Source organism: Solanum dulcamara, chromosome 9 (assembly GCF_947179165.1).
Source record: "Solanum dulcamara chromosome 9, daSolDulc1.2, whole genome shotgun sequence".
Taxonomy (NCBI): domain Eukaryota; kingdom Viridiplantae; phylum Streptophyta; class Magnoliopsida; order Solanales; family Solanaceae; genus Solanum; species Solanum dulcamara.
Genome location: NC_077245.1, coordinates 72,893,519 through 72,905,942, shown reverse-complemented (window position 1 = coordinate 72,905,942; position 12,424 = coordinate 72,893,519). Strand labels below are relative to the sequence as shown.

Genomic DNA, 12,424 nt, shown 5'->3' with positions numbered 1-12,424 from the left:
GTAAAACATTTTGGGATCGGAGCGTCAAACTCAAAAGGCTCCGTTTTCAATGGGAGACAACAGCGATACAGCCACCGCACCGTCGCCGGCGAAAATTGCCGCACAGGAAGATGCGCTTCTCAAGCAATTCTTCGCTGAGGTCAGTGAAGTTGAGCGCGATAACGAAGTTAACAGGTTTCACCTCTTTATCTCTATCTCGCTCTTTACATATGGAAACTTTTATTAGGTTAATCAATTGTAATTCTAGTTCTTCATCGTTTGGTATATAGTCCGTTTTTTTGCATGTTCATATCTCCATGAAATTGTGATGAGCTAGGCTTAGTTTTGTGCTAATTTGGACGAGTAATCTTAACATGAGCTTTGGAAAAAAAGGAAGCTTTAAGGATGGTAAGACACTTATAATAAGTCTAGTAAATTAGTTATGAAACCATAATTTCATTGGCAGAGGAATCTCTGTGTCTGTGATGATTTGATATGTTAAATTAAGCAGTATGGAGGAGATATTTGACGTATTAAAAGGAGGAAGAAAATAAAGATGCATGTGTTGGCTGTAATGATTTCCATTAGAATATTTAAGCCAGCTCGCCATCGTGGTCGATGAGGCGAAGAACTCCGTAAGCCTGAATTGGGTTAGATGTATAAGTGGGGTCTGTAGGGAGTGGTGTGAATGCACCCTTAACACTGCCTTGTGAAGGTAGAGAGATTGTTTCTGATAGACCTTTGACTTAAGTAAAGCAAATAAAATTAGGCATGAAAAAGAAATACAATAGTGAGGAAGCTGTTAGACCCTCAACTTGACGGTTCGAGTAGCTCGAACTTGGCTAATGATTTACATGATGAACCTAGCCAATGCCCAATGAAATCAGTCAAGAGAAAGTTCAATTGAGGAAGACCTTGGCATTGCCGTGGCTAAGGCATGCGAGGGAAGGCGTGGCTAAGGCATGACAAAGGCTGGGCAAAGCTAAAGCAAGGCGAGGGTGTGATCGTGGCAAGGTCGTGGCTAAACAAGTTCGAGGGCTTAGTGTTGGGTAAGGACAAATGGCTCAAGAGATTGGACCACAATGGTTAGCTATTTGGGGTTGCACCTGGGCACAACACAGGCACATGCGCACGCGCTAAGCTGGGCGGCCAGATTTGAAGGCTGCCCGAGTGTGTCTCGCACATGCGTGGGTAGTTGGGCGGTTGGACAGTTTTTAGCTGTTTGTGGCTTGTCAACATTTTAGATAAGACTTGTAATTTTGAATTTGAATTTGACCTATCAGTTGGGGATGTCAATTGACTTAGTGGGCATGTGACTGGGTGCTGTGGCCTATTTATTGGCACAAGCAGACCAGTCTCAGGCAAATTGGCTTAGGTCGAATTTTCTAAGGCTAAACATTTGTATGCTTCTTTGTGGCACGAGTTTAATACAAAGTTAGGAATTGTTCCTATATGTGCTAGTGTTGTTCTGATCTCATAGCTTTGGCTAAGTGTTGAACTAGATCGGAAAGGAAAAAGAAAGGGTTGAGTCTAAGTTGCTATACTGCCTAAGTGAGTTAGATCACCTTGGGTTGACCCCCTTGTTAAAGCCATGTTGAAAATAATGGATAAAAGAATAGTAGCAATGACAAGTAGTACGACAACCCAAGCAAATGAAACAACAAGTAATAATAAAATTGAAAAATAAGATAGTAAAAGAGTAATGTAATAATACTGATTATGATAAGAGAATTAGACGATGCTCCACTACCTACTAACCTGCTACCCTAATACTAGACCTCCATATCCTCTATCTAGGGTCATGTCCTCGGTAAGCTGTAGGTGTGCCATGTCCTGTCTAATCACCTCTCTCCAATACTTTTTCGGTCATCAACCGTGAACCTATACTTATAAATTGAAGTTTGGTGGGCTATTTTCAACTTAAAAGGATTTAAATCTAAAGGGTACTCATCTCTTGTTCAGTTCCTGTGGGTTATGGAAGCACTTGATGGTAAGTGATGCAAACAAACAAAGAATGGATAAGGTGCTTTGACACTGAATAGATTTGAAAACGGCGTAAGACATCACTGCCTCCTGAACTTTGCACTGTTTGTTCCGTGCATATCTGAATTATTTTTTATCATAGCTAGCCCTGCAATTGGCTATTTGATAGCCTCAACAGTTCTAAGTGTCACTTGGCTTAGAAAAGGGATTCAAATGACATTGGACAAGTGAGTCTACCATTTCAACGGACAAATACAAACCTGAGAAGGAGAGTCTTCGGTTGCAGGGGCTTTTGAGGATTGAAAAAGTTGGAATATATATGTCTTAAAACTTGAATTTTGGTCTAAATTAGTTTTTTTTTGTCTAATTAAGTATCGGATTTAACACAGGCTAGGGTCAAGTTGCTTGTGGATATTTTCAATGGTATGACTGAGTTCTCGGATCAATCAAATGTTGGGAATTTGGGATACTTAAAGAAGTCAAAAGAATAAGCAAAAGATTTGAAGTATTGAAGAAAAATGAAGTTTTATTGTGTTTAATGCAATGTATGAATCCGTGAAGGGTTCAGGGGCAGATCCATCATCCACTGAGGTTTGAACCGTGTGGTAGCTAATTGTACTTACAAGGGGACTATTTTTCATGGTCCATAGGTGCATAGCCCAAATCGAACAAGGCATTTGTAAAGTTTCATTGCCAAATTTGTTTATATTTTTCATCAGGGAAAACATGCCTTTCTTTTTACGCATCATTTACACAAAAATACTATGAGGCTACATAACAAACTTAAACACAATGAAAGCTTCAATTTTCTTCTCTCCTCTTCTACTCTTTCACTTGTTCATTTGACTTCTTCAACAATTTCAAAATCACAATTTTTGATTGCCTTGAAACTCAGGGTCATATCACTAAAAATATCCACAGGCAACTTGACCCCCAACTCATGTTAAATAAAAAACAATTAAAGACGAAGAAAAAACCTAAATTAGATGTAAGAACAAGAAAATCCTAAATTAGACGAAGATTGAAATTTTTGGACAAATAATCTGACTGAAGAATCTGTGTCAAGCTTTGTATTTGTCCATGAAGTTTTGAAAGAAGTCGGATATCCATATGTACAAAGTATATTTATCTTCAAGGTTATGAAGAGGGGAGAAAGTAAATGTTACCTTCTCAAAAAAAAATAAGTGGGGAGGAAGAAATGTCATATAATAAAGATGGGGACCAAGAAAATTGATAGGATTTTAACATATGAGAAAAGAAGGAATAACATGAGAGAAATAGGGAGAAGAAAGACTTCTTCTGTATGGGGCGGAGTGTTGGCCAGTTAAGACTTCTCACATTCAAAAGATGAAAGTTGCTGAGATGAGAATGCTGAGATGGATGTGTGGGCACACCAGGAGCGACAGGATTAGAAATGAGGCTATTCGGGACAAGGTAGGAGTGGCCTCGGTGGAAGACAAGATGCGGGAAATACGACTGAGATGGTATGGACATGTGAAGAGGAGAGACACAGATGCCCCAGTGCGGAGGTGTGAGAGGCTGGCCATAGATGGTTACAGAAGAGGTAGGGGTAGGCCGAAGAAGTATTGGGGAGAGGTGATTAGACAGGACATGACGCAGTTACAGCTTACGGAGGACATGACCTTAGATAGGAGGGTGTGGAGGACCCACATTAGGGTAGAAGGCTAGTTCATAGTCTCGTTATTCTTCTCTATTCATAGGTGTAGTAGTGCATTACGATCTCTTGCGCTTTGACTTCTGATTTCTGTTATTTCTGTTATTATTTATTACTTTCTATGCTTTGATTACTCAATTTTACCTGTGACGCTTTCATTATTTATTTAATCGTTATTTGTTATTAGTCTTTATTTATTTGTATTTATTTGTCATCTATTCGTTATTTGTTTGTTGTTTTTCTCATAAAGCTTTTAATATTCTATTCTTATCTAACATTTTTTATGCATTTATGCTTTTACTGAGCCGAGGGTCTCCAGGAAACAGCCGTCCTACCTTGGTAGGAGTAAGGTCTGCGTACATTCTACCCTCTCCAGACCCCATGTTGTGGGATTTCACTGGGTTGTTGTTGTTGTTGTAAATAGGGAGAAGAAGGGAAATAACTGTTGGATATGGAAATAAATTCTGGGAAATAATAATTTTGATCTTTTTACTGTTGGGATGGTCTGATATGGGCCTTATGGCATTTGAATTACATTCTCGCCTACCTAGTATCATCTGAAACCACTTTTTGCGTTGGGTGGCACTTCGGGGGAGGGGCAAGGGGAGGGAGGTCTCAAGGCTATCAAGTACTCAAGTCTCGGGGGTAATAAGGACTAATATTTTTGGGTATGCACAAACTAAACAGTGGCTCAAGGAATAGTGATAAATTACGCCTAAAAAGTACTCAGGGGAGGGGTTCTCAAGGCTATCAAGTAATCAAGTCTAGGGGGTAATAAGTCCTAAAATTATTTTTGGTATGCATGAAATAAACAGTGTCAAGTTCAAGGGGGTAATGATATATTATGCCTAGAAAGTAAGGCAAAAAATATCACTACAAGTTTGGCTCTCATAATAAGAATGATAATAAAGTAAGATTAGGCAAGATTTTGGTGCCTAATTGATGCAATTCACATATGTAGGCTCAACAAGAGGACTGTATGATAACATAACTAAAATAAGCTTGGCTGAAATAGAAGAATTTTACGGGAGTGCTATGTGAAGATACATAACAAAGTAGCAAGCACCACATAAGAATTCGATAGAACAGCCGTGACTTGTGAGACAATCAAAATGGAATTTTCTTCGAAAATAGTGATGTAGTTTGAGTGGAACTTTTTCGTCAGATGATCCTCATCTTTGTCATATTCTTTAATCTTTCAAGTCAAAATTATTCTACTTAATCCATTCTTGAACATTTCATATTGGTAAATGTCGTTCTTGTTGATGGATTAAAAAGGTCAGTTATTCTATTGCCGCTGATTGTTGTTAACACCCTCGTTACTACTTGTTTGGTTGTCTCTTTATTATGATTGATGCTTAAGCTATCCTTTTTTTTAATAATATTGTGTTTGAGTGTGTATCTTGGAGTGTTTGCTTTTTGATATGGGTTGCTCGTTTGGTCAGAACAATTTAGTATTCTATATCTATTTCTTATTTCTATCATTCTAAGTTGTCGTCATCTGGTTTCAAATTTTAAAACTATGCAGGATCCTTTCATGCTTCAAGTTGAACCCGTTTGACTATCTTAACTTGCCATTTGATTCATCCATCGATGAAGTGAAAAGGCAGTATCGTAAGGTGTGAATTTGTCAATTACATTTTCCATTTGACTCAAACGATTCCCTTATTCTGCCAAATTATCTAATATGCTCACTTGAATTACCTGCAGTTATCTTTGCTTGTTCACCCTGACAAGTGCAAGCATCCACAAGCAAAGGAGGCATTTGGCGGTGAGGAAGATGCTCTTTCTGTGTGCCACTTTTGTTTTTAATTCCATTCATTTTAGGTAGTTTCTGGAGTGAAGGATTATTCTATTTGTCTGAACTCTTTTGGTTAGGATAAATCTGGCGAAGTGACAGGATTTTGCACTTCCTATAGCATTTTAACTGCAAGATATACAACTATGCATTATGAATTCTGAGTGTAGTTTCTGGAGTGAAGGATTATTCTATTTGTCTGAACTCTTTTGGTTAGAATAAATCTGGCGAAGTGACAGGATTTTGCACTTCCTATAGCATTTTAACTGCAAGATATACAACTATGCATTATGAATTCTGAGTGTAGGATAACTGAATTTGTTAACTACCTTCAAGAAACCCCCTAGTCACATGAATTGCTTACTGCTGATGAATAATATTAATTATAATGGAAGGTTTGTCTTTTTGAACTAATCCAAGAAATGTGGCTGAAGGACAACTCTCCAATCGGTTCAATGAACGTGCAGTTCATTTGTTTTCAATATTGAATGACTCATGGTTGCTTATGAAATGCAAAATTTGACAGTTTTCGTCACTTGACAACAAATGTCGGAATAGTTTTTTCTTTTCAAGAGAATTTTAAGTACTATCAAAAGAATCCACTTTCAAAGACACTGCAATACCCCACAGTTATATATACAATCTTTGTCCTGTTGGTGTTTCTTGTCGCATTAGTGCGACATCAGTCTAAGTAGCTGTTTGGAGTGAGAATTCCCTCATTTGTTGGGAGAAACATCGTGCTAGACATGTTGCGTGCAGAATCAGAAGCAGCAATGGAGTGAATCATAAAGGAGTTCAACCCTTTCCTGATTGTCAAAATTAGTCTTTTAAAGCTTAATTGTAGTTTTGCAGAGTGAAATTTTGATAAATTGACTGTGTTACTGCTTTAGTAGGTTAACACTATTCCAAAATTTGGGCAAATTTTGACCAAATTGTTGTCATTTTATATGCAGCTTTAGCAAAAGCCCAGCAGTTATTACTCGATCCACAGGAGAGGGATTATATTCTGAACCAGGTTAATGCAGCGAAAGGTCAGCTGTCCTTTTTCTTTATTTTGTCCTCTTGTTTTCCTTTTATCCTGCTTGTTACATTTTCACTGCATATAAAGGAGGTAGAAACTATGTTACCTGATTCAAAACAATAAAGGAGGTAGAAACTGGAGTCCGGAGCCTAAAGAGCCACAATTTGAAGCTAAAATTCCAAATTGAACAATGAATTATGGGATGAACCAAAAGGGACGAAGCATCCCATCCCCAGGGTCAAGTAAAAAAGCTTGACGGCCCACACCAAACCGGTTGGTGTGGGGCACTTTTTTATCAATTAGTCGTGCATCTGTACATGACTCATTTAATAGTCTTTTTAATTAAGTGTTGGCCAGCCAACGACTAGCCAATATTTTTTTAATTAGAAGTCGCTGGCAACCACATGACTAGCTAATGATTTTATTTTGGAATGGTATTCAGAATCCTGAAAAATTTCCTTATCATTTTTTTAGGATTTAGGGCCGAAAAAGTATTGGGGAGAGGTGATTACTGATTAGAGAGGACATGGAGCAGCTTCATATTACCGAGGACATGACTTTAGATAGAAAATAGTGGAGGTCACATATTAGGGTAGAAGGCTAGTAGGTGTAGAGTGTTGTCTTGCCTTGTGACGGTTTAGGGCCTGTCATAGGACTAGTTGTGCCACTATAGTTGTGTTGTTATTACTTTTCAATTATCACACTAATTTGCTGTTGTTATTGCTTTTTTATTGTAGACTTTACATTGCTTTTCTTTTTAGACGCTATGCTTATTTATTGTTTTCTTCTTCTTTTACTTGAGTTTGATATTCTTGAGGTGAGGGTCTTTCGGAAACAGTCTCTCTACCTCCATGAGGTAGTGGTAAGGTCTGCGTATACTCTACCCTCCCCAGACCCCACTTTGTGGGATTTCACTGGGTATGTTGTATTTTTTTGAGGATTTGTTTCTTGTTGATTCTTTAACATTTTTTTGACTAGTCGTTTTGAACGTACGACTAGTGATTGAATGATTCAGATTCCTGAATGTTATTTACTTTTGTTTTGGAATGGAATATATTGACAATTCTGAAATCCCGATTCATGACACAAACACCAAAAAGAAGTGACGTCCACCTTTTGAAAACAATGAGCCATTTAATTGTTCCTCACTAATGGACCCACAAAATTTGAGGTCAAACAAGGTCAATCACACATATCTTGAAAATTTCATGGACTATTACACATGGAAAATTGAGATAATTCCAAAAAAAATGACGTCCCCTTTCAAAAAATATGAGCATCATTTAATAGGTCGTCACCAATGGACCTACAAAATTTGAGCTCAAATAGAGTCGGTCACACATATTCCGGAAAATTTATGTACCAATACACAAAATATCAAGGTAATCCTGAATTCCTCTATAGCGACGCATAAACTCCAAAAAAGCGACATTTGTCTTTCGAAAACAATTAGTGTCATTTAATAGGTTGTCACCAATGGATCCATAAACTTTGAGCTCAAACAAAGTCGGTCGCACACGATGTTGTGAAAGGTGCTCACCTTAGCGCCTTTGGCGAGAGGCGAGAGGCGAGGCAAGGCAATCTCGCAAAGGCAAGAGGCCACGCTGCGAGAAAAGGCGACAAAGGCGTCGACTTTTTATTTTAATAATAAAACTAACATCAATTTAAAATAAAAGAAAATATTAGGGTCTATTTGCACAAAGCCAAACCGCGACTCTCTTCTTCAAAGTTCAGACTACAGCAAAAGGTACGTATTCTCTCTTCTTCTTTCTTCGTCTTTCTCCTCTACTTCGCGGCACCTTCTTCTTCTTTCGCGGCTCTTAACCAGTAGGCAGTGTGCACTGTGCACAACTTCGCATTCCTATGGTTTCTAGTTTCTTCTTCTTTAAATTTAGTATCTTCTATCTACTTTTAGTTCTTGAATTGAAATATTTGCTAACATGTTATTGCTATTGCTATTGCTATTGCTATTTTTGTTTTTTATATATGCAATTAAATATTTTAAGTTTTTGGTATTAATCAGCGCCCGTCGCCTTTTGCCGTCCAAAACAAACACTAGTTGCACATATTTTGAAAACCTCGTGGATTAATACACACGACAAACCAAGATAATCCTAAATTCCTATTTTGTGACACATAAACTCCAAAAAAGCGACATCGTCCTTTTGAAAGCAATGAGTATCATTTAACAGGTCGTCATGAATGGACCCACAAAATTTGAGCTCAAACGGAGTCGGTCACACATTCCGGAAAAATTCATGGACTAATACACATGAAAAATTGAGATAATCTTTAATTCCTGTTTCTTAAACAATCTATTAATGAAAATATTTCCATCATGTAACATTTTATATTTATTTTAAACATCTACCACTACATTCAGCTAATGAATTTATTAACTTATCCAAATTCATCTTAGTTATTAGGTCTACAACATACTATGCTAAGAGGCCAATAGCGTTATAGAGTGATAAAGATTGATCTTCCTGGAGAGCTCGAAGCTATAGGAAAAAATGGCAAGTAAATCAATCATTGGTCTTTATGGATGTGAGATTAATCCTCTCATACCTACTAATTAGTTGAAAGAGAATTAAGTAGGAGATAAAAGCCCAACCTCCTTTAAAGTAACAAAGAACAACAATACATAAAGTTTACCTATTATTTTTTCTTGAATTCCTGAAAGTAATCTATTATTTTGACAATAAACAAATTCATTACCTAGTCGTGTGGTTGCCAACGACTTCTAATTTTTTTTAAAAGGCTAGTCATTGGCTTGCCAACACTTAATTAAAAAATATTAGTAAATGAGTCATGTAAAGCTACACAACTAATTTATTTTAAAAAATGGCCCACATGCCAAACGGCCGTTTGGTTTGGGCCGTCAAACTTTTTGCTTGTTGCTGGGATGGGGCGCTTTGTCCCTTTTGGTTCATCCCACAATTCGTTGTTCATTTTGGAATTTAGCTTCAAATTGTGGCCCTTTAGACTCCGGACACATAGAAACTGTTTCTGTTATTATTTGGTTGTGGACATCACCATAACTTTTATTTCTTATATATTTGGCCGTACTTATGGTCAGAATAACATGGCAAATGCTTCTTTTGTTTGGTGATGCAAGTCTTGTTTTGTCACTAAATTAGTGGAAGCCATAATGTTCTTCGTTGATCTGTATCTTTTTGTGTGGCTTGTGTCTGACACTGAAATGTCTCTTTATGTTTTTTCCGATTGGGTATGATCACAGAAGAGCTGAGAGCAAAGTGGAAGAAGCAGCTTAAGAAAGATACTGCTTGTAAATTGAAATCATTAGTAACTGAGGTAATTATCTTTGATAGGCTCTTCTGCATTGTCTTCTCATCAGAATTTTCCCAACTTGAATGTGATTAGCTGGAATTGTTTTCTTCCTGATGTTATCTGTAGCTTTGGGTGGCCTCTTTTTTCTTACATTGAGAACCGTGTTAAATCATTCCGCAACCCACAACCACCTTGAACTGTGCTTGTATGGCACCTTGATTTACTCTAAGCAACTAGCTGTGTTTTGGGCTTTCTCTCACTTATCTGCTAGTTAAACTTTGTTGATTTCCTCATGTTTTCTACCCCATAAGGTTGAGATCAGGGGATGTTTGTTAGTAGTTAATTGAACATTTAGGAAAATCTATGTAACCATGAAAATTAGTTTCTTAATTTGGGATGGTTGATTTCTTGACTAAAAGGGAAAATTCGACCAAGAGCATGAGCAATCAGAAGAATTCCAGCATAAGCTGAAGTTGAAGGTTAAAGAAATCTTGACAGACCAAGAATGGAGGAGGAGAAAAATGGCAATGAGGGTACTTATACCAGTTTCTTCTCTTATCCGTCATGTTTCTTAGATCTTTATTGAGAATTTGTATCTTGATGTTGTGTAGATATCGGAAGAGGAAGGCCGCTTGAAGAAAGATGAGGAAGAAACAAAAGAGATGTGGAAAAGGAAGCGTGAGCATGAGGAGCAGTGGGAAGGAACTAGAGAAAAGAGGGTTAGTTTTCAATGCATTATACCTTTCTGTTTCGCGATACACAAACGTTGCAGACTTATATTACGAACTTCTATATATATAGTCAATTGTCCAGTGTTGGTTCACATCTTGTTTTGTCCTAGAAAAGGTTCCAATGTTATATTTTGGCATGTTTGTTTTATTCTCAGAGGTGATGCTTTTTCCCATGTGGCTTGTATATGATCTATCTGGTTTTCCATTTCAACCAGCTGACTTGAATTCTATTGTATGTTCATTTCAAGTGTGTTTTTCTTTCAAATAATTCAGCATGGTAAAAGTTTATACCAACTACTTAATAGTCTTGCTTCATGATTGCTGTTAGGATTATATGTTCAATTTTATGTACATTTTCTGGTAGAAGTATAACCTTTCGTATGTCCTCTGGTTGTATTTGATGTGGATTTAAAATGAGCAGAATTCCTTCTTGTTTTAAAACGGGGGGCGGGGTATTCTGTCTCTGTGCTGGGTCATAGGATATCTTATCTCTTAGCTAAGAGCCGAAGACACGACGCTACAGGAGCCGAGCAAATGACTAATCTGGATTCGTTTTGGGGCACCGACTAATCTGGATTTGTGCCAATTGCCATGTAAGACTCATTAAACGGGGATGCACTCTCTACCAGAATTTTTTCCATTTTCGGGGTTCAAAGTAGAGACTTCTGGTTAAGGGTGGAGGAATTCTATCCATCCTACCACAATCCCTGGTGATGAACATGATAATTGTATTTCACCCAAGGTCTTTGGAACATGATAATTGTGTTGAACCTAATATTCATGATGATATGAAATTGTACAGTGTAAGACAGCTGATGTGTTCTAAAATCTAGACTTACTGAATTGAGTTTATTTTTCTGACCCTTCTCTTCTATTTGTCATCAGGTGTCCAGTTGGAGAGATTTCATGAAGGGAGGAAAGAAGGTAAGGCTGTGATTACCTTATATATATTGCAAACACTATACTTTTGTCATCCCATGTGAAGGTTATGAGGGATTGTTTATAGGTTGAAGAAATGCGAGTGAACGAGTTTTCTCTACTTTTGCAGGTTAAGAAAGGAGAAATTCGGCCTCCAAAGTTGAAAACAGAAGATCCAAATAAATCTTACGTTCAAAGACCTGTGAAACGAGGTTAAACACATGTAACTCAATTAGTTTTGTTTCAGTGATGTTAAAAGCTTTAATTTGCTATGAAGTGTAAGCTTCACGCCTGTATCAATTTGTATCCATAGCACAATTAATTATTCTGCAGCAAAATATGCTAAGCACCCTGTGATAGTTCTTTTAACGCCATTTTGACATATACCATAGAGGTGAAATAGGAGTCACTAGTATGGAGTTTCAGTTCTGTAAGTGGAACTCTATGATATTGTCTTGAAGTTTCATCTATGGAACTTGAATCTCCATTATAGTACTGCTATTTTTCTATTACAGGAGTTGAAAAACGACTAGTTGTGATATGTTATATGCATTAGAAGTGAGTGTAGAGATGTTGAACATATGTGATTGGAAGCTTTTGTTGGTCAACCTATGTTTTTTCAAAAAGAAAACTGTACTACATTTTAATGAAGATTTTTCTTAAACAATCTGTTCCATGAAAATATTTCTATGATGTAGCATTTTATATTTATTCTAAACATCTGTAACTACATTCACCTGATGAATTTTATCAACTTTTCTAAGTTCATCTTAATTATTAGGTCTACAACATACTATGCTAAGAGGCCAATAGCATTATACAGTAATAAAGACTGATCTTCCTCAGGAATTGAAATCATGTAGGAGATACAAACCCGACCTCCGTACAGTAACAAAGAACAAAAAGATGAAAGGTATTAAACTCACGCATTCTATATGGCAATTTGTGTAAAATACACTCAAACTAATTTGTATTATGCCATATAGACACATGTGTCTACTAAAGCACACACAAAGTTGGAGGAGATA

The 12,424-nt window shown here is 37.1% G+C and overlaps 1 protein-coding gene across 1 annotated transcript; it reads left to right on the top strand.

Moving 5' to 3' along the window:
- LOC129904100 (J domain-containing protein spf31-like) lies at nucleotides 1-11,891 on the top strand. Its single transcript, XM_055979632.1, has 9 exons — nucleotides 1-174; nucleotides 5,166-5,256; nucleotides 5,348-5,408; nucleotides 6,389-6,466; nucleotides 9,698-9,771; nucleotides 10,167-10,280; nucleotides 10,359-10,466; nucleotides 11,364-11,402; nucleotides 11,527-11,891. Exons 1-9 carry the CDS (start codon nucleotides 50-52, stop codon nucleotides 11,611-11,613), a joined length of 777 nt encoding a protein of 258 aa, XP_055835607.1. The 5' UTR covers nucleotides 1-49; the 3' UTR covers nucleotides 11,614-11,891.
- The last annotated feature ends 533 nt before the right edge of the window (nucleotides 11,892-12,424 follow it).